Raw genomic sequence first — 19,994 nt, 5'->3', positions numbered from 1 at the left:
CGGCGGAGGCACCGGCGGGCGGGCGGGGGCGGGGCGGGGCGGCGGCAGCTCCCGGCGGGGCATGGGTCCCGGGGCGGCCCGGCCTCCGCGCGGCCCTCCCGGCACAGCCTGAGCCGCGCCCCGCGCCCCGCGCCCCGCGCCCCCCGGACGGCCGGACCCGCCCGCCGCCCCCGGGCCCCCGCGCCCCGCGCCCCGAGCCCCCGGGCCCCGAGCCTCCGGGCGAGCGGCGAGCGGCGAGCGCGCGGGGCTGATTGGCGGCCGGGCGGGGCGGGGAGGGGCGGGGGCGGGGGCCGCGGGCATGGCAGGCTCCGAGGCGCCCTAGCCCGAGCGAGCGGGAGCCCAGCGCGCGCCCCCGGGAGATGGAACAGCGGAGCCGGCCCTGCGCCCTCGGACACCTGCCGCCGCCGCTGCTGCTGCTGCACGCGCTGCTGCTCTGCGCGGCCCACGGTGAGCTGCGGACCCCGCCTGCGCCGGCCTACGGGGTCGCCGGGGGTCGCGGGCGGGGGCGCGAGGGCCCCGCGGGGGGTCCCCGCCCCGCCCCGCCCCGCCCCTGCGGCGCCCGCCGGCCTCCCCCCAACTTTGCCGGCGCCCGGGCCGCCCTGGGGAGGGGGCGGGGGGCGAGCACGCGGGCCCCGCCGCGCCCAGCCCAGGCCCCCCGCCCCGCGCCCGGTCACGCCTCTCTTCCCCGCCCGCAGCTACGTTTACCGAAGTCCCCCAAGATGTGACAGTCCGGGAGGGAGACGACATCGAGATGCCCTGCGCCTTCCGGGCCAGCGGAGCCACCTCGTACTCGCTGGAGATCCAGTGGTGGTACCTCAAGGAGCCGCCCCGGGAGCTGCTGCACGAGCTGGCGCTCAGCGTGCCCGGCGCCCGGAGCAAGGTAACCCGCAGCCCTCGCGCGCCCGCACAGCCCGCACGGGGCGCCCAGGCCGGCTGGGGGCGCCCCCGAGGAGCAGCCCCCTCCCACCCTCCCCTTCCCCGCCGCACCTTCAAGGCAGCACAAATCCTCGCAACCCGGTCCCTTCTCCTTTCCCTTAAAACCTCGGGAACTGCAGCCTCGCAGTTCCCTCTTCCAGCGGGCCCGCGCCTGCTCTCGGCGGCCCCAGTCCGCTGGGAGCCGGGCCGGGAAGGGAGACCGCTCCGTGGGGCCAGGCCTTCCCTGCCCTCTGCTACTCGGACGTCCCCAGGGCACGGGGCCGAGGAGTTAAGCTCCCTGGGCCGGGATCCAGAGGCCGCCGGAGCACCCCCAGCCCCCACGGGGTGGGAGGGAAGGCCCCCACTGTCTGTCCGCCTCCTAAGCCAGCGTCCCACATACACTCTGACACGCGCACACACACCAACCTCTCCCCGGGGTCCCACCCAGAGTTACTGCTCACGTCTCCCTCTGCGTCCTGTCCAGATACACCGGACCCTCCATCCAGCTTTCCACGGGGGGTTAGAGACGCACGGCGGGGAATGAGGACGCTCCGGGGCAGGGAGACGAGCCTTTTCCCACCCCGGTGGCAATCCAGCCTGTTCTCTTGGCCGGCAGGTGTGCCGGGGCGGCCCCTCCTCGGCCAGGCACCGCGCTAGTCCAAGCCCTGCTTCCTTCCTTCCGGGTAAAACTCCAGGAAATCCTCACGTCCTCCATGCCCCGCTCAGCCCGGCCGCATCCCGAGCCGTGTGGAGCCCCAGCCCGCCCGCGGAGAGGCCCCTTGCCGGAGGCGCGTCTGAGTTCCCGGAGCCTGAAGGCCGAGAGCCTAATGTGTCTCTCTCCCTTTTTGCATTTTAGGTAACAAATAAGGATGCAACTAAAATCAGCGTAAGTGTGGAGCCCAGCGCGGGCCGCGGGAGACCCCTTCTGGCCACTTTGCGCCCCACACCTTCCTCCTCCTAGGCTGGGCACCCGCTCGTAGGGCCGCGCTCGCAGCCCCGCATTGCTGGTTGCTTGGCGGGTCGGGGCGCCATCTGTCGCCGCGAGCCGAATCGGTTCGCTTTTGTGCAAACAAGGGTCTCGGGCTTGAGTCGCCTTCCCCCGTGCGGTTCGGTGCTCACCTGCAAAACTCTCCTCGGTCCGGTGGGAGCGCTCAGGGCCCTGCGGTCGCGTCCCGTCCTCTGCTGGCTCATCTCCCAGCAACTAGAGCGCGCTGCCCCCGAGCAGGCGGTGACCTGTCCGCCAACCCGGGGGCCTCCCCCCCCCACCCCCAGGCACACAGCCGCCCGGCACCCAGGAGGCGCCCTCCGCCGCAGCCCTCTCCTCGGCCTGGGTTTTGGGTCCCGGCGCCGGATTCTGTAGGCTGGAGTGGGGAACGGGGTGGTCAGGGGTCGCGGGGCTCCAAACTCCGGGGATTTGCGCCCGGGCTCTCCCAGCTGGAGCGTGGCAGTGACCACCGGGCCTCAGTTCAGAGGGGAGGGCTCCAAAGCAGGTGCTTGCCGCGGAGGCGCCTTGCAAGGTGGGGGGGCCTTGGGGACCCAGCAGCAGCCTCAGCGCCACCTGCCGCCGTCTCAGGAGGGCAGAGGGTTAGCTGCGAAGGGCTGGGGGGCAGGTATTTATTGATGGGTGCTCTGGGGAGCAGGGTGGCCGCGGAGTAAAGGAGCGAGGGTGCAGATGTGCGGGCTGGGCTGGGGCCCGGGGCGGACACGCGGGTGCTTAGCCGCAGGAGGCCGGCCTGGACTGCTCCAAGGTGCAGAAGGGAGGGAGGACGGATGGGTCCCAGGTTCCGCAGCTCTGCAAGGCAGAAGGGGGGGCGGGGGTGCAGCATGGTGCTCCACTTAAGAGGACAAGGACACGACGCAACGGGTAGAGCCGTCCAGGGGCCAGTCAGGGCTGGGCGCCCCGTGCCCCTGGGGAGGCACAGAATGAAAGGAAACCGGGTGGCCAGGGGCACATGTGCCGGGAGGTGTTGGAGCGCTGCGCCCGGGGGCCCAAGGCCGGGGGGGAGCGGCAGGGTGCGGGGCGCCTGTGCTCCCGGCTCTGACCCCTGCCCCTGCTCTCTTGCAGACCGTGCGCGTCCAGGGCAACGACATCTCGCACCGGCTGCGGCTGTCGGCCGTGCGGCGGCAGGACGAGGGCGTGTACGAATGCCGCGTGTCCGACTACAGTGACGACGACACGCAGGAGCACAAGGCCCAGGCGCTGCTGCGCGTGCTCTCACGCTTCGCGCCGCCCAACATGCAGGCCGCCGAGGCCGTGTCGCACATGCAGAGCAGCGGCCCGCGCCGCCACGGCCCCGCCAGCGCCGCGAACGCCAACGCCGTGGGAGCCACCGGCGCCGCGGGCCATGCCACCTCCGACCCCGGCCGCGGCGACAAAAGCCCGCCCCTGGGAAGTCCTCCCGCCGCCGCCCGGAGCCCGGGAGTCCCCGAGGCGGCAGCCGCCTCCGCAGCCCACGCAGCCACCACCACCGTCGCGGCAGCGGCCTCCTCAGCGTCGCCGCTACGGGGCCAGGTGGCCCTTCTGTGCCACCGGCGCGGCTCAGGTAAGGGCAGGTGCAGGTGGGGGGCCCTGGCGGGGGGATGGCGTGGCTCGGCCGCGGGTTGCTGGCGCCCCAGGGTGCGCGTGGGGCAGGCCTTCCGCAGCGCGCGGCCCGCTTGCCTCCTGCTGTTTGCGGAGTCGAGCGCTTATGAAGGCGGCGGGGGCGCCCTGTGCCGACCTGGGTGCAGCGGCGCCCGCGGTGTGGGAGCCCTGTCTTGACCTTGGAGGACCCGCCCGTTTTCTCCCGGAGACGTCAGGGCCCAGAGGGCAGAGGACTAGCGCCCAGGGCGGGAGGAGCTGGTTAGAAGGCGGCGGCGTGCGTCTGCTGGCTGAGGCAGGAACGCGGAGACCTCGCGCAAGGCTGCGGGCGCCGGCCTGGCCGGGAGCCTCTGCTCCCTCGCTGCGTCCACAGTGGTCCTGGGCCTCTCCGCGGGTGGGGAGAGGACAGAGCCTTGTCCCGGACAGGAGGGCACCCCGAGGCGAGCGCCTGCTCTCCCAGGGAGCTGCAGGGGCTGGGGCGTAGGGGGGCAGGCAAGAGGGGGTCAGAGCGCAGGGAGGGGACCTGCTGACTGCCAGGCCGGGCGCTCCGGGCAGGAGGGGCTTTGTGGAGGGAGCCAAGGTCTACTGCGGGGCGGGACCTCCTCCCAAGGCCTCCCCCACTCCCTCTGCCCACTCGAAGGTGGGCCTCAGACTCGGGCCACCTCTAGCCATCACCCCCCGTGTCTGATTTTAGGCCGGGAACTCCCTTTCTGAGCCTCCCCCCTGCCCCCCACCCCGGCTGGTTTGATGCTTAGTCCCAGAGAGGCCGGTTCTCCTGGCTTTGCAGCACCAGACGGCTGGACTGTGCGACGTGGGTAACCGTGCCTGCGGGATGGGGCGCAGCACCGCGCCCGACGCTCATGCTCCTGCAGGCGTAGGCTCCCCACCAGCTGTTCAGAGCTCGTCCGGGATGCAGGCTCCCGGGCTCTCCTGCTGAGCGTGAGGCGACGGCCACCCCAGCCTATCTCCCTGGCTGAGTCTGAGGCCTCCCAACAGTCGAGACCCGACCCGTCCGTCCAGTGTCTCACTCGGTCACAGGGCCCTCTGGGGGCCTCTCTGTGCAGCCTCGTCCCTCTTAGGCTCCCCGCAGCCCCCCCGCAAGGCGTCCCCCCCAGGCTGTGGGAGAAGGTGGGTGAGCTGCGACCGGGGGAGGGCGTCTCCCCTAACAGCCCCGACCTCCCGCACCTGACTCGGCCTTTTCTCTCCCCGTATGAGTGTGTGAGTGCAAGACAGCACCGGCTGCCGTGACAGATAAACCCTGAAATGCCAGCGGCTCTGCACAGTGCAAATGTATTATTTCTGGGTCACATCTTGTGCTGCTGTTGGGGGGGGGGTTGTGTTCCCTGAATTCATTCAGGGACCCAGGCTGACCCACACTCTATTGTCTGCAACAAGTGGCCCCCAGGGCCACGCCAGGCACCACACGCAGCCGGGAGTGACGGGAAGAGTGACTGATCCAGTTTCCCAAGGAAACAGGGCCCTGATGCTCTAGGGCGTGCGTTGCGTGCAATGAATTGAGCTCTTTCTTGTACGCGTCGTTCTTGGAAACCTGAGAGATCGGCCCCTGGAATCACTCGGGTGGGGGTCCGTCGGCTCAGAGAAAAGCCCTTGTAGAGGACGGCAAGGCAGCAAGAGCCAGGCCCACACGGGGTAGATATTACTTGTGCGCTCGCTTTTTGGCCGGAGCTGGGTCACGTGGTGCAACAAAGATGCAAGGCAGGGGGGGAAACAGAGTCGGAGCCGACCCCAACCCCGCATCTTGTCTCTTCTTGGTGGAAGGGGAGCGGGAGTCTGCGGGGAGGGAGCAGCCTCTGCCTAGCACAGTCGGGCTCCTGGGCAAGTGCTCGTTGGCTTGTAGGCCACTGGCTGGACGGCGGCGTTGGGGACACAAACCGGACAAACCCAGCGAGGAAACCCCATCCGGAGCCGGTGAGCAGAGCGGCGGGCAGGGCAGTCAGGAGGCCGGTGAGCGCGCCTCCAGCAGGTGGGGGCATCTGCGCGGGTGTCCTCATCTGGAAGGTGGACAGGAACCTGGGAGGTGGGGTGGGAATCCCGGGCCTCGGGGGCGCTCGGAGTGGGGGTGTCTGTGTATGTGTTCGTTATGGTCCGGGCGGCCACGGCGCCCCGCTCTGGCCAGGGGCGAGCAGGCGGGGGGGCGAGTGGTCGGCCGAGGGAGCCCGCGGTGCCCTTCCAGTGGAGGCCAACGAAGGGTCCCGTGAAAAAGATGTTTGAGGGTGAACTTGGGAGCGTTCACGGAAGATGTTGATGAGACGGAGGCCGCAAGCTCACTCTGCTTGACTGTCCCTCGCCCCCTGGCCGGGACCCTGGCGCCCTGAGCCCACCACGGTGCCTTGATCCCAAGGAGGGACCCCTGCCGTCCTACAAGCCCCGTGCTGCCCGCCGCCCAGGGCCACCCGGGTTTGGCGCTGCAGGTGGGACAAAGCCTGAGGTGGTGCTTCGGGCGCTGGCACCGATCCCCCCACCCCGTAGGGCCGTGCCGGGAGCAGCGTGCAATCCTGAGCCTCCCTGGGGCCCAGAGCCGCCGGGGAGCGTGACACAGTGGCCTCGGAGCCGGCCTGCCCGCTCAGGGTCCCCGCAGCCCTGAGGGCAGGGGAGCAGCAAGGACCGTCGCCGCTGCTGGTCAGCACGAGCGTCGTCAGCGCTCACCAGGCAGGGTCCTGGCAAGGCAGGCAGCGCTTCCAGGCAGGGCCCCGGGTGTGGGCAGGGCTAGGGCACCAGCCAGGGGTGGGAGCCAGTCCCCAGAGGGGTGGCCGTGGGAGCCTTGAGCGCCCCCCGCCCGCCGGGCGCCCGGGCCTCACTCTCCTGCTGCCCCCAGCTCCCGGCAGCGCCCGTCACTGGCCAGACCCTCCCGAGCGCCTCGGGCAAGGGCACCGGCTGGACGGCGGGGCTGGGGGGCACCAAGCACTAAGCCAGCGCTCAGAGGGAGCACGGACCCCGGCCCGCCCGGCCCCGGGACACTCCGCTCTGGGCCTGGGGCAAGTGGACACTGTGGCCGCTTCAGAGTGACAGCCCCGGCCCCCGGCACGGTCTCTGCGCCCGGAAGAGAGCCGGAGGCGTCCCAGACCACGCTGTGCCCCCCCCCACTGGTCAGGCAAGCGACCTCGGTGATGCCCAGGCCCGGGGCCGGGGGGCCACTGACTTGGATCCCTGTCCTCCAGCTCCTGCCCGGCCAGCCCCGAAAACCCTTCTTGCGCCCCTTACGCGCCCAGCACGGCCACGTCCGTATTTGCGCTGAAAGTTCGTGTGCACAGACTCATTCGTTTCACGTCTCATTTGTCAAGAGACGTTTTGATATTTGTGCTTAAAAATAACACGGGCTGGATTAGCACAGCGGAGCTAGCGCAGGAGACCGGGCCCCTTCGTAGCCACGTCCTCGTACATCTGGCTCCTAATTAATCTGAACGCTGACCTATTTTTTTATGAACACTTTGTTGCTGATTTTCATTTCTAGAGGAAAAAAAAAAAGAGAGAGAGAGAGAGAGGAAAAAAACAACAAAACAGAGCATCTTGCACTCAAAGCCTTCTCATCGGGAAGGGCACCGGCGGGCACCGCGGTGGAGCCAAGTGGGGCCTCACAAGAACAGTTTGCACCTGAATGGCTTGCGGGTTGGCAGGAGGCCCCCTCTGCGGGGACAGGGACGGGGACGGACGGGGCTCAGCTCTGTGGCACGTGACCCTCTAATTAGCCTCAAGGCTCCGGCTCCGGGGGCGCCCTGGGCCCTGCCGAGAGCCGCCCGATGTGGCCAAGCGCTGCCTGGCGCCCGCAGAGCCCTGGCCCCGTATCTCAGGGACTAATGAGAGGATGACAGCCAAGGCCTGGGCGGGCCGGAGGGGAGCATCCTTGGGTGTCGCCACGGCGACTGCAAACCATGGCCGGAGGGGGCAGTGGACAAGGTGCAGGTGCTCACTCCCCACCCGGGGCCCCGTGGACGACGAAGCTGGTGGAAATGGTGCCCGTGTGGCCTGAGAGAAGCTCCGCGGGGCTGGGAACGCGTCCAGCGGGGCCAGTGGGGCCAGGCGACAGTCCCCTGGCGTTCCCACCGCCCCGGACCCGCGAGGACCCCAACATTGCCTCCCATAAGCAGCCCCCTGCAGGGATTGTAACGCAAGAGAAGATAAATCTGGCAACATGTGTCCCGGGGAGGAGAGGGCGAGGCCCCCTGAGCATCCCCAAAGAGAAAGTTGAGGGATTTCATAGGGAAAACGGCTGAGCCTCAGCGCTGGCGGGGGATGCCTGCATCCTCTCTGGCGGCCGCCATCGCGCGTGAGTAGTGGCCATGGGGCCCGCCGTCCCTCGTCGGCCAGGGCGTGGTGGCCGTGAGCGGGACCCGCAGACCCCACTCTGCAGCGTCTCCACCACGGGCTGCGTCGGCGGCGGGAGGCCCCAGAGGGGTAGCCCTTGTCCAGCGGGAGCAATCCGAGGCGGCCTCCTGGAGGCCGTGTGCAGCTGCTGACGGGAAGAGGCACCCGGGGCTTTGTCCTCCTGCTCTAGTCGGTCCTGGGCCAGCTGCTGGGAGCCACGGCCCATCCTGTGCCCTCGGGGAAGTCACAGCACAGGGACTGACCTTCGCCCCCACTGGGTGGTTAGCCGGCGGGCTCTGTGGCCACTCTCTCCCCACAAGGGACAAAGTTAGGGACAAATCAGCCCCCCTGCGGGCTGCAACGACGACAGTTTACTGAGCACGGCGTCTGTGCCACACACACGTCGCCCGCCTTGCTGCCCAGCCTCTGTCCATCACACAGCCGGCCCCGGCCCCAGCCCCGACCCCGACCCCAGCCGGGCCGGCAGCTCCCGCGGGGAGAGCGGAGAGCCAGCCTTTCCAAATGTCACCGGGAGCCGAGCCCACCGACGAGCTTCTCATCAAAGACGCCGGGCGCACGCTTCTAAAGCTCCGGATGCGAAGGATTCCCCGAGCGTCTGTGGGGATAAATGAGGTCAAGCGCTTCTGTAACACGACGCTGATGGGCTGTGCCCGCTGCGGCCTGAGCCCCTGAGCTTCCCGGAGACGCCGCCCGGCCTGACACGTCTGTGCGGCACCGGAGGGGGAGCAACACGGTGCTGTCCTTTGTCGCTCGGGCTTCGCTGACGGTCACAGGCTCGTCCCGGGAGCTCGCCCCCGGGCCTGGGAAGCTGCCCTCTGTCTGACGGAAGGGCGGGGGAGGGCGCCGGCTGGCCGACGGGCCGGCCCCTGTACCCGCTGGTCCCCTCCTGCTCCTCCAAGGCTGACAAACTTCCCTCCCGGGGGGCGTTGGAAGACACCGGACCAGCTCGGGCTCCTCGGGCCGCGGCGTGGCTGCTACTGCGCAGCGCACCATGCAGGTATCTGAACGAGGGGCTGGGCTGTCACATGAGCCCTGTGCGCCCCGCGACGGGACCCGCGGGCAGTTCCCGGCTGCCGTGTTGTGCGTCACCAACCCCTGGACCGAAGTATCAAAGCTGCTGTGACTGGTTTCGGGGGACCCCGGTCTGCACGACGCAGGGCCCAGGCAGAGATTCCGGAAGCCTGTGCCCCCCTGCCATCCGCGCACTGGCCACCCTGCGGGCTCTGCTCCGTCCAGCTCAGGAGGGACCGCCCTGCCGGAAGGGCTGCCACCTGGGGAGAGATGCCCGAGGTCCGTGGAGGCCGAGTACGCACAGGGCACTGCCTGGGTGCTCCCAGCTGGACGCCCGCGTGTGCCAAGGACGAGCCCGGGGGACGTGGGCTGGCCGGTTCCCCCGGGAGCTGTCCCTGCGGTGGGAGAGACAAAGCGCTAACCCCAAAGAGGCCGAGGGCAAGTCGGGAGGACGTCTTCCTCGCCGCCTGCGTCCTGGCACTTCCAGTGCTCCTCACCGTTCAGCCTGCCCGGTCTGGGCCCCGCTCGGCCCCGGCCTCCGCGACGGCGCGGTACGTGCCCTCCTAACCCTCACGACTTCCGTGCTTCCCGTCTTCCACGGGAGTCCAGCTGCTTGGATTCGAATCCTGAGCCCTGCACCCCGACGTCCACGTGTGCCGTCGTGCGGGTGGGGCCCGTCCCATGGAGGATCCACGGGCAGAGCGGAGCTCGGGGCCTGGCACCGACACAGTGCTGCTTAGATGTTGCCTCTCGTCCCCATCTTGGGCGAATGCCGTTGACCGTCCGGGGTCGTTCCGTGGCCTGTGACCTGAGGCCTCGCTCCGGGACATTTCTCCCGCTGCCCATGCCGGGAGCACCACGGAGCGTGATAGAAGGGAGCCCCGAGCTGCAGAACAGAAAGCGCCTTCAGATTGCGAACGGCTCGGCCGGCTGCTAGTTTTGTCCCTTTTCTCCCTGCGTGCTTTCTCGGGGGGGTGGGGGGAGGAAATGGGGGGACGCGTCGTCCTCGTCCTGGCCCGGCTGCGGCTGTTTTCAGTGAGTTAGGAGCTCCTTGGTGAGCAAGGACAAGCTCCTCCTGGTTTCTCACGCCCACCACGTCCGTGCACCTGCTACAGGCCGCGCTGTGCACCCGCAATACACCTGCGTCCCTCGCTGTGGTGCAGGCCGCATGGGCAGGGAGGCCAGGGCGATGGGAGGAGGCGCCCGTTTGTGGCCGCAAAGCCAAGGGCTGAGGACAGCCTGGGGGTCGTAGCACTAGGCAGGGGCCCCTTCACGGGAGAAGGGAGCAGAAGGAAGCACCCGCTCCGGAGCAGGCCGGGGCCCAGGAGGAGGTGCCCCGGGTCCCCCTCGAGGTGGAACCGCCCCGGGCCTGGCCTCCCCTGGCTCTTCCACGCGAACGCCCGCGGCTGCCTTTCATGCTCACGCTCCCCCCAGATGCCTGCTGACCAGGGTGCTGCGTGGTGCTCGGGTCAGTGGCCGCTGCGGGGAGGTGCTGGGAGCCTGAGCAGGCTGCTTGCAGGGCCACAAGGCCGGGCCCCTCATGCCCAGCCACACCCTCCCTGCCCCATGGGAGCCGCCCCCACCCAGCACGGGAGCCCAGGCAGGCCCACCCCAAAGAGGCCCACCCACTCTTAGTAGCTGTCGCCAAAGACAGGGAGCCCCGCGCTGGGCGGATCCCTGGCCCCTGCCCGTCAGCTCCTCTCAGGAGGGGGTCAGTTCTCCTTGAGTCAGGAAACCCCAGCTACAGTGTGCTTCCCCTTAGAGCAAGTTTTATTGCAGTTGATTCTCACGCAAACGCCGCTTGGCACAGATAAAGCATCTTTAAATAAATGCAAAGGAGGGAGAGCTGACACCGAGTCGTGGCTCACTCTGAGCGGGGGTTGTGGGCCAGCTAGGTCTGCTGTGGCCAGAGCCAAGGAGCCCCGGGCTGCCCGGAGCATCGGGTAGGCCCAGCCCCGTCTTGGGGAGGAGCTCACAGTCTCGCCATGGCGGTCAGATGAGCAAGAAGTCCTCTGAGAATGAGTTCAGGGCGCAGTGGAGATTACTTCCCTATGTGAGAGACTCATGGGCTACGGGAGCCAGGAATAGGGGGGCTTGACCCGGTCAGGAAAAGGTCCCTGAGGGAATGACACCTGAGCCACAGCCTGAAAGATGGCTAAGAGTAAAGACAGACGGTAAAGAGAGCGGGAAGGCCTTCCAGGAAGGAGGGACGGCATGTGCAAAGATCCTGTGGCAGAAGAGAACAGAGGAGAGCAAAGGCATGACCAAACGTTACTATGGTTGGGGCAGCAGGCAAGAAAGGGCACAGAGGGCAGTTGAGGTAAAGGGTAGCTCAGAGCTCTGGCTCGATAAGGCCTATGAGAGAGTCGGGAGTTTGGGCTTTGTCCCAAGGGCAATAGCATGGGAGCATGGGGAGCAGATGGGCGAAGGGAGGATGAGCGGAGGTGAGGGTGGTTATAAGGACGGAGGTGAATGGGCGGGTGGCGGGGGAGAGAAGGAAGGATGAGTGGATGGGTGGGTGGGGCAGGAGGGGGAGGCGGGTGCTCGTGGACTCCAGTGGGTTGAGGATGAGGAGGCTGACCTGCCCCCGTGCCCAGGGCGCCCCCCTGCAGCTGCCCCCCCAACCCCGCAGGCCCATCGTCCCTCCCCGGCCAGAGGCCCTGGGTGGCCCCCGGCTTGGCCTGGTGGTCCACGGTGCCCGCCCGCCCTTGCTTCTGCTCAGGCCCAGGCCCCAGTGAGAGTGGGCGAGCAGTGGCCCCGCCGCTCCCGCTGCCCCGACGCTCAGCGTCTCCGGGGCTCGGCCGCCACGTGCTGGTGGAGGCCCGGGGTGGGGGGTCCTCCGGCTTCTGGACGCGGGCGCCCGGCGAATGCAGCCCGACCGAGGCTCGGCGGCTCCGTCCAGGTGGAAGGTAACGGGGACACAGTGTCCGAGCATCTCGGAATCCCCATCAGCACGTGGGCAGGTCACGGCCGTATTCGCGTCGGAGACCGCGTAGCAGCGGGCACGCGGGGCGGGGATTCCCTCGGCGTCCCAGGCCACGGCGCCGTATCTCAGCGCGTGACACGTCGTGGGCCGCGCCCCTGCGCTGGCTTTAAGGAGCTCGCGCCGCAGACCTTTCAGAGCACCACCCCTGGGCAGCTAACACGCGTGAACCTTTCCAGTTAAACTGTGTTTCTAAGGAAAAGGCTTCAGCGCGAAGCAGGAAAGAAGGGTCGGGGCCCGGGCGAGCGGCCGTGTCCTGGCGGGGCCGCCCGGGAGCTGCCGCCCTCGTCCTCCCACGGCCAGGTGGGCTCCTCCGGGCGTGGCGGGGAGGCCGAGGCCGGAAGCCCCCGTGCAGCCTCCGCGCAGCAGGCGTTGGGTGCCCAGCGGGACCTGGGCGGGCTCCGGATCAAGGGCAGGAGGGCTGTGGAGGGGACACGTGCGACTCAGTGGGACCAGGGTGCCCCCCAAGGGAGGGCCGGGTCCACTCATTTGAGGCCCGGAGAGGTCGTCCGTTGCCCCCATCGGCTTTAGAAGCGGGTTCCACTGCTTCCGAAGATCTAAAAGCTACTGGTATCCCCCAAATATCTCCATGACGTCACACGAAGACGTACCAGTTACGTGAAGGATGCAAGTGTCTGTTTCTCGTCTGAATCTGACACCGCCTCGTGAGGGAGGCATTTCAGGCGGCCCACGCCGCTGCACGTGACCGTAGTGGAGGCAAACACGTCTTGACGGCGGGCATCAGAACGGAGAGGAGGTGAACGTGAAACGGTGACGTCAGCCGGAGGAGCAGTTGGGCGAGGGCCGCGCTCGGTGTCGGGCGGCTGGAAGGTCAGATGGGTGAGGGCGAGGGGCCTCGGGCACCGGCTTGTGCTTGAGGATGAAAAACGAGATTGCAAACGTGAAGCGTCCGCTGGGGGTCTGGTGCACCCCGGAGGCGCGGGCTGAGAGGCACTTCCGTTGGTTCACCCCGCCGGTGCTTCATGAGCATTGCACGGGGTGCGGGTGGGGGAGCCGGGAGGCCGGAGTCGAAGGGTCACCCCCGCGGCCACCCAAGTGCAGCTGGGGAGAACCGGAACGGAGGGCGCGGGCAGCGTCCAGGCGGAGCCGGGGGCCCTGAGCGCGGAGGGCCCGTCGGGGGCGGCAGGCACGGCTGGCGAGGCCGGGAGGCACCTGCAGGTGCCAGGAGGTCTGGGAGGGGCCCCGCAGGTTAGAGCGGACAGAGCCCTGGGGGCTGGGGGCTGGGGCGTGGCCTGCGAGGTCGCGCGGGGGCCGGGGGGGGTTGCTCTGCTGTGCACCCTCGGGGCCCCGGAAGGGCCGCGTCTAGCACAGGAGGCGTGGACGCCCGGTTCACTGAGTTTCAGGCAAACGAGTGAAGGCATCTGAGTGTCAGTACGTCCCGCGCGGTCTTTGGGACGTACACGGGCTTAACGTCGTCGTCGTTTCCCTGACATTCGAGCCGAACTGGTGCCCTGTCGCCCCCGGCAGCCCTCGGCCTCGAGGACGCGTGGCATGTCTCCGATCCCCGTGTCCCCAGACTACACACAACAGCCCCTGGCACCGTGCCGAAGGGCGTGCCGAACGGGCCATGGCTGCGTCTCCGCCTGCCCGCCCGCCTCGCCGCCGTCCTCGGGCCCACCGTGCCCGCCTCCAGCAGCTCGGGGGCTGGGTCCTCCGCTGCCTGGACCCGAGGCCGCCCCCGGGCAGCCTGTGTTCGGACCTGGCCCGGGCCCGGGCGGCAGGCGGCAGGGCAGTCGGCAGGCCCCGGGCACCCAGTGTGCCCTCCTGCGCCCTCCTGTGCCTCGGCCTCCGCGCCCAGCCTTCCTCCCGAAGGTCTCGCCTTCCTTTAAAGCCCAAGGCTCGGGTGGCACCTAGCTTTTGCCCTGGTTACCAGCCCCCGTTAATTTTACGGCAAAGATTAATTCTGTCCAGTTCTGTTGGTGCCCGGTGACTCTGCGTGGACTCCCGGGGAGTAAGTACTCGGGAGGAGGCTTTAGTTAAAACGCCAACGAGGGCAGCAGCCTCCTTGCACGGCGGCACCTGCCCCCTCGGGGGAGGCCCGTGCAGCATCCCGGGGGGCGGGGGCAGAGGGTGACCCTGAGCGCCCCGGGAGTGCCCGTCAGGGTCCCAGGCAGGGTCAAGGCCCGGCCTCCTGGAGGCTGCCGCCCAGCTGCCAACTCGGGTGCCACCGAAGGCCAGGCTGGGTGGTGGAGGTGAGCGAGGCCGGCTGAGCCAAGGGCGCCCCACCTGCTGGAGGGGTGCCACGGGCCCAGGGTGCGCTGGGGCCCAGGCTGCAGGTGGGGACACGAGTGGGGGCCAGGCCAGCCCGGCTGCCCCACCACACGGCGTCTGTCCCCTGGCTAAGGGGAGGTCGGAGGCCAGCCCGCCACGACCTGCCACGACCTGCCACACACAAGCTGCTGCCTCTTGGGGGCCAGGCCCCCTGGCCGGGGAGGCAGAGCCGAAGGGGAGAGGCCCAGCTCTGCACGTCAGCCCCGAAGGCCTCGTCCCCAGCACCCTCTTGGCTCCCACGTTTCTAGCCCAGAAGCCCGTGTGTCAGCAGTGGGTCACGACAGCACAAAAGGCAGGACAGACTCATGCGGCTGTGCTCTGGGTGACGGAGGGAGGGGACTGTCCTCAGGACCCGCATCGCAGCCCTGACGTCGGGACACCAGGCCTAGCGGCGGCTCGGCTCTGTCCACGGAGACTGGGCTCGCTCTCTGGCACCTGTGCTCAGCAGTGAATATTCTAGTGGGACTCGGGGGCCGGGCCCTGCGCCGTCAGCCCTCAGAGTGACCCCCCCTTGGCCCAGGCCCCGAGAGCCAGAACCTGCCTGTTCCCTGTTGCATAAGGAGTCAGGCTCCACACGTAGCTGAACTTAATTTGCTCTTTGCAAACCTGAATTAAATTTTAGGTTTTAATCTATAGCAGAAGACAAAAAGCGTGCGGGCAGCAAGGGCCGCGGGGGCATCGTTGGCCAAGCCTGACCCAGGGCAGCTCCGCCGCTGCAGCAGCCAGGCCCCCGGGGGCCCACAGCTCCCTCCGCCCACGGCCAGCAGGGCGGGTGCTACGGACCCCACCAGGCCGCGGAGCCGTCTGTGCCCCCGGCACAGCTGCTGCTCCTGGCGCCTGCAGTGGGGGGCGGCCTCCCGGTGCTGCTGCACCCATGGGAGTCAGGGACTCACCGGGGGTGACCTGCTGGATCCCCCGCAGACACGCACCCCCCAGGAACCTGACTCAGGGGGCAGCCTCCAGACAGCGTGGACGCGGCCACCATCCCAGAGGGCGACCCAAGCTAAACCTCCTCCTCCGCTTCAATCGTGAGGCCTCCAACGGCCCCAGAGGTTCCAGGTTGTTTCAGACACGCGGGCTTCGGCATCGTGCGTGGAGCGTCAGTGGGCACGAGGGCCTTCCGGCCGCGCCCCGGGCGCTGGGTGCCCGCCGTGCCCCCTGGGAGCCGCTCAAGCGGCTCCAGCGGGTGTCTCCCCTTGCTCACCGTCTCGGTGCTCAAAGCTATTATTCACGGAGCAAGAGCAGCTTTCGTTTCTTCCCGAATGATTAGCAGAGCGGTGAGACTCGACCGTGACAGGCTGAATCAGCCTCTCTTCCGGCAGACGGCCTTCCTCGCCTCGGGCTTTCCCGCCTGGTTCTCAGCCCGACTTGCCAGCTTAATCACGACGCATGAGCCGCTGCACGTGCCAGCGCCGTTCCTGCCACTGTCGGGAGGGGAGGACGTGGGCACAGGGACCGTTAGCACCCAGGCCCGGAGGTCCAACCTCTGCTGAGCCCACGCCCCCACCCCCAGCCCTGCCCTGGAGGGTCGGGTGACCCCGGAGCAGGGGGGCAGACCCGCTGCTGCAGTTACTCGGCACGGACAGGGCCTAGGGTGGCAGCGCCTAGGGGCCCAGCAGCCACAGGCTCAGCAGGTCCCTCCGAGGAGCCGGCCCTGGGGGAGGGGACCCTGGGCTCCCAGACCCCTGGGCCCCTTCCGGCGTCAAGGCCCCTTCCTGCAGGGCCACCTGAAGTCAGTCTTGCCTGCTGTGACCTGGTTCGCCTGGAAGCCAGGGAGAGATTGGCCAGACGTCCCCACACCCAGGTCCTTCTCCCACCGGGGGCCCAGCGATGTCTGTCTGTCTGTCTCGTAAGACATGGTTGGGGAGGGGCGCCTGGGGGGCTCAGTCGGTGAAGCATCTGCCCTTGGCTCAGGTCGCGACCTCGGGGTCCTGGGATTGAGCCCCATGGGCGTCTGCTTCTCCCTCTCCCTGTACCCTCCACCTGCTTGTGCACTCCCTCCCTCCCTCTCGGATAAATAAATTAAGTCTTTAAAAAAAAAAAACGGTTGGGGAGATTACTTTCCCCACCTTTTCTATCTTGGGAAATTTTCTCCTTGAGAGGACGACAATGCCCCACGCTGGTCTCCAGCACTTCTCGGAAAAGTCGCCGTGTTACCCTTTGCAGTAACGTCCGCAAAGCAGCCGACTCCGTGGGAGTCACTGTCGTTTCCGTGATTGGGCAGCAGGGACTCCAACTCGGTGGCTTTGCTGTGGTACGGGAAGCTTTCCTTCAGCTCACGATCCAGCCCGTCGGGTGGGCAGCCCGTCGCCCGTGTCATCTGGGCTCGCGCGTGCCGCTGGGGACAGCTGCCCTCTCGCCGACGGCCGTCTGGACTGGAGGGGCTTCTGCCGGACGTCTCGTGGCTTCTGTCCCGCGGCAGGCGGGCTGGCCCGGCTCGTTCACGGGCGGTGGCCCCCAAGAGGCCCAGGGGAAGGGCAAGCTCTGTGTGCAGTAGGTTCCCAGCCTTTGTCTGCCAGACCCTCGATGGTATTCATTGACCTCGGCAAGTCACGTGAGCAAGGCGGGAGTCAGTGTGGTGGGACACGGCCAGAGGGTGTGGCTGCGGGGTCGCAGGGGCAAGGGGAGCAGGTGTGGGCACCTGGGTCGCAGGGGTGAGGGGAGGAAGAGTGGGCACTGGGGTCGCAGGAGGGGAGGAGGTGTGGGCCCCTGGGTCGCAGGAGTGAGGGGAGGAGGTGTGGGCACTGGGGCCGCAGGTGTGAGGGGAGGAGGTGTGGGCACCGGGGCTACAGGGGCGAGGGGAGGAGGAGTGGGCGCTGGGGCCGCAGGGGCGAGGGGAGGAGGTGGTGGCCATCGTGGCCATCTCCCACTGTGGTGGGGCCTCACCGGGCCCCCGAGCTGTGACCCCCCGGCGCGTGCTCCCCGCAGGGAGTGGGCAGGGCGGGCGCCCCACAGAGGTCAAGGTGCTGCCCGGGGTCTTGCCTCCGTCCCGGTGCCCGCCCTCCGCCCCTCTCTGGGAGGCTGGGCAGGGGGGAGATGAGGTGCCACCCGGGAGCCAACCCTGGCTGTGCCCCCGAGATGCCGTCGGCAGAGACGCCAGGCACCTGCCCCCAGCGTGGCCCTCGGGCCACCGTGTGCCCAGCCAGCGCCCTCTGCTCACCCGGGCCCAGCACGGCGCGGCAGGGGCTGGCTCTAACCCAGGGTCTCTACGGAGTCTCGGTTGATCTTACAACCCTGCGTGACGCCGGGCAAGGCCGGCAGTAGAACGTGGAGGCCAGCTGGGATTCCCCTGCCCGTCCCGTGCCCGCGGGTCCCCGGCTCGGTCACTGCAGCGCTGCTCGGCACCTGCTCTCCTGCACCTCCCGCGCTGTCCCTGTGCCACACGAGGGTCAGGGTCACACCTGAGCCAGGAGGCCTGGAGGCCTGGAGGCCCGTCCGGCCACGCGAGCCCTGGGCGCCCGGGGGCAGCGCTGACCCAGCCGCGCCCCTGATCCCTGTGCCCGAGTCCAGGCACCCGGCCATGCAGTGGCATCCACCTTCGTCCCTTGTGATGCGTGACTGGAAAAGCAGCGAAGGGGGACCCGGACCCTTGGACTGACGTCCCCCCCGTGGTCCTCCTCGGGGACGCAAGGGGCACATCCGGGCCGCAGGGGGGCCAGGAGGGCTGTGGGTGCGGGATCAGTGGCTGAGAGGGAGGCGCTCCTGGTGCTTCCCTGCATCTCCGTGAGCTCGAGAGCACTGCCTCGGGGTTCAGGGTCCACCCCCTTCCCACTCAGACACCTGAGCGCAGCCCGAGCTTCCCAGAACCCGCAGGTGGAATCCGGAGTCTGCAGCAGGAGTGGCCCCTGGATCCTTATCCGCGTCCCTTGCACGGAGGGACCCTGGGGCCCAGGACACTCTGCTGCCGGAGCCTGAGGGACTCGGGGTCGGGGGAAAGCCCTTGCACACATGACTGGGAGCCACGGGGAGGTCGTGGGCTCGGGCCCAGCCTGTCGGGGCGGCTGCATAGGGGCGGCCACAGCGGGAGTCCCATCCGCGAGGCTCGGGGGACGGCGTCCTGCGTGTCTCCCCCGGGCCGGGAGCCGCGGCCCAGCTGCCCGAGCCAAGGGAGGGGAGAGGCCTCCGCGTGGTGCAGGTGGGCAGGGCGGGCCAGAGGCCGCGTTCGCGCGTGTAGCCCGGCCCCGAGCGCACTGCGGTCACCTCCCCGGGGCTGGGGCGCTGCGTCCCCCAGCGGCTCCTTTCAGGACCCTCGAGCACCCGCTTCCCGGGCGAGGCCTGGGGCTCCGCAGGTTGCACCGCAGGCCTGCTGACCGGCCGCCCGGGGAGGGCACCGCTGGGGGTGGCCCTCCATCCTCCAGGACCTGACCCCTCACCTCCCTGAGCCAGAGATCTCCGAGCGCCCCACCTTGACCCCGAGGCCCCGCCGACAGCCCACGGGAGGAAGGCTCCGGAACACAGGATGCCCAAACGGCACTTGTGAGGTTGCGGCCGGGGTTGGAGGGCTTCAGTCGTGTGCAAGGACGGAGGCTCCCCGGAGGAGGGGGATCTGGGCCGCCAGTGCCCGGCCACGTTCCAGCACACGCCGAGGGGAGCGTTGGGGGAGGAAGCGCGTCGTCTTGTCATTTCGCTCAAGTAACTTGGGCTCGAGGACTGCAATCCCGCGCAGGCCAGGCCGCCTCGCCTCTGACCGCGGCCCCCCTACAGGCACGTCGCAGGGCGCCCAGCGGCTTCTCCCCGCGGCTCGGCTCGCGGATCCGGTGTTAACGGCGCCCGTTGTCTCGTCCCCTGCAGGCACGGGCCCCAGCTCCGCCACAGACCCCCTCCTGTCCCTGCTCCTGCTAGCTCTGCACAAGTTCCTGCGCCTGCTGCTGGGGCACTGACGGGCACGGCCCCGCCCACGCCCGCGACGGACGCCGCCTCGGACGCCGCCGGGAGCCTGGGGGAAGCATGACAAGGTCCACGGGGACAGTTACCCAGTCACATTTTGGGGGAGGTCGCACACACGTACAACACCTAGAATCACGCATCCAGTTCCCAAATAAGATGGAGTTTGGACCATGCGGCCTGCATGGGACCAGTGATTTCTCTACTTCAATGTATTTTTTCTTTTCTAAACTTTTCCTCCAGGTCTTCATTTTGCACGAACTGTTGAGCAGTTATCTTTAGGATACTATGTAAAAAAAAAAAAAAAGTTGGGTCAGAGGTCTTTCTGACAAAGCAAAACTATTTTTAGTAGATTATTTGTGTTTAGGAATTTTTTTTTTTTTATTTACTCTTTTCCTTTGGGGGCTTTTCCTTTTTTTTTTATTAAAGTAAGTTATTTCTTTTGAGACGTTTTGATTTAAAAAAAAAAGAAAAAAGAGATACATCTTATCATAATTAAAATCCACTGTCAATAATATTTATTTTTAAATAGGGACCCCTGGGTGGCGCAGTGGTTTGGCGCCTGCCTTTGGCCCAGGGCATGATCCTAGAGACCCGGGATCGAATCCCACATCGGGCTCCCGGTGCATGGAGCCTGCTTCTCCCTCTGCCTGTGTCTCTGCCTCTCTCTCTCTGTGACTATCATAAATAAAAATTAAAAAAAATTTAAAAAAAAAAAAAAAAATATTTATTTTTAAATAAAGATTGGAAACAAGGTCAGACGCTTGTTTATACACCGTATTGTATACCTGCTGGATAACAGTTGAATAAAAAAATGACTTTGAAGTAACGCTTCTGCGGGCATGTATGGATGGCGAGCCCGGGAGCCTGGCGAGCGCCGCCGTGCCCGCTGTGCGACGCCGCAGGGAGCCGCCCCCCGGCCTCCTCGAGCGCAGGGCGCCCCACGGGCAGGAGCAAGAGGAGCCCCCAGCCCGGGTTCAGGAGGAG

At 67.8% G+C, this 19,994-nt stretch overlaps 1 protein-coding gene across 3 annotated transcripts; it reads left to right on the top strand.

Annotated features, from left to right (window-relative positions):
• Positions 1 to 275: 275 nt before the first annotated feature.
• VSTM2B (V-set and transmembrane domain containing 2B) lies at positions 276 to 19,314 on the top strand. Of its 3 annotated transcripts, XM_072813293.1 has the most exons (6): positions 277 to 447; positions 696 to 880; positions 1,772 to 1,801; positions 2,981 to 3,458; positions 5,352 to 5,422; positions 18,915 to 19,314. In XM_072813293.1, the coding sequence occupies exons 1-6, from the start codon at positions 360 to 362 to the stop codon at positions 18,963 to 18,965; spliced, it is 903 nt and encodes a 300-aa protein (XP_072669394.1). In that variant the 5' UTR covers positions 277 to 359; the 3' UTR covers positions 18,966 to 19,314. The 3 variants fall into 3 exon arrangements, with proteins under 3 accessions (XP_072669473.1, XP_072669394.1, XP_072669543.1); XM_072813372.1 differs by lacking the exon at positions 1,772 to 1,801 and having other exon boundaries at positions 276 to 447; XM_072813442.1 differs by lacking the exon at positions 5,352 to 5,422 and having other exon boundaries at positions 281 to 447.
• Positions 19,315 to 19,994: the final 680 nt, after the last annotated feature.

The sequence above is a fragment of the Canis lupus genome, chromosome 1, assembly GCF_048164855.1.
Source record: "Canis lupus baileyi chromosome 1, mCanLup2.hap1, whole genome shotgun sequence".
NCBI classification, from domain to species: Eukaryota; Metazoa; Chordata; class Mammalia; order Carnivora; family Canidae; genus Canis; species Canis lupus.
Note: the sequence above shows the minus strand (reverse complement) of the source record. Positions and strands in the feature narration are given on the sequence as shown.

Coding starts and splice junctions, on each gene's coding strand:
- VSTM2B (XM_072813293.1), top strand. CDS start 360: ATGGAACAGCGGAGCCGGCCCTGCGCCCTCGGACACCTGCCGCCGCCG. Junction 448..695: donor GCTGCTCTGCGCGGCCCACG/GTGAGCTGCGGA, acceptor CCCCGCCCGCAG/CTACGTTTACCGAAGTCCCC. Junction 5,423..18,914: donor GGAAACCCCATCCGGAGCCG/GTGAGCAGAGCG, acceptor CGTCCCCTGCAG/GCACGGGCCCCAGCTCCGCC.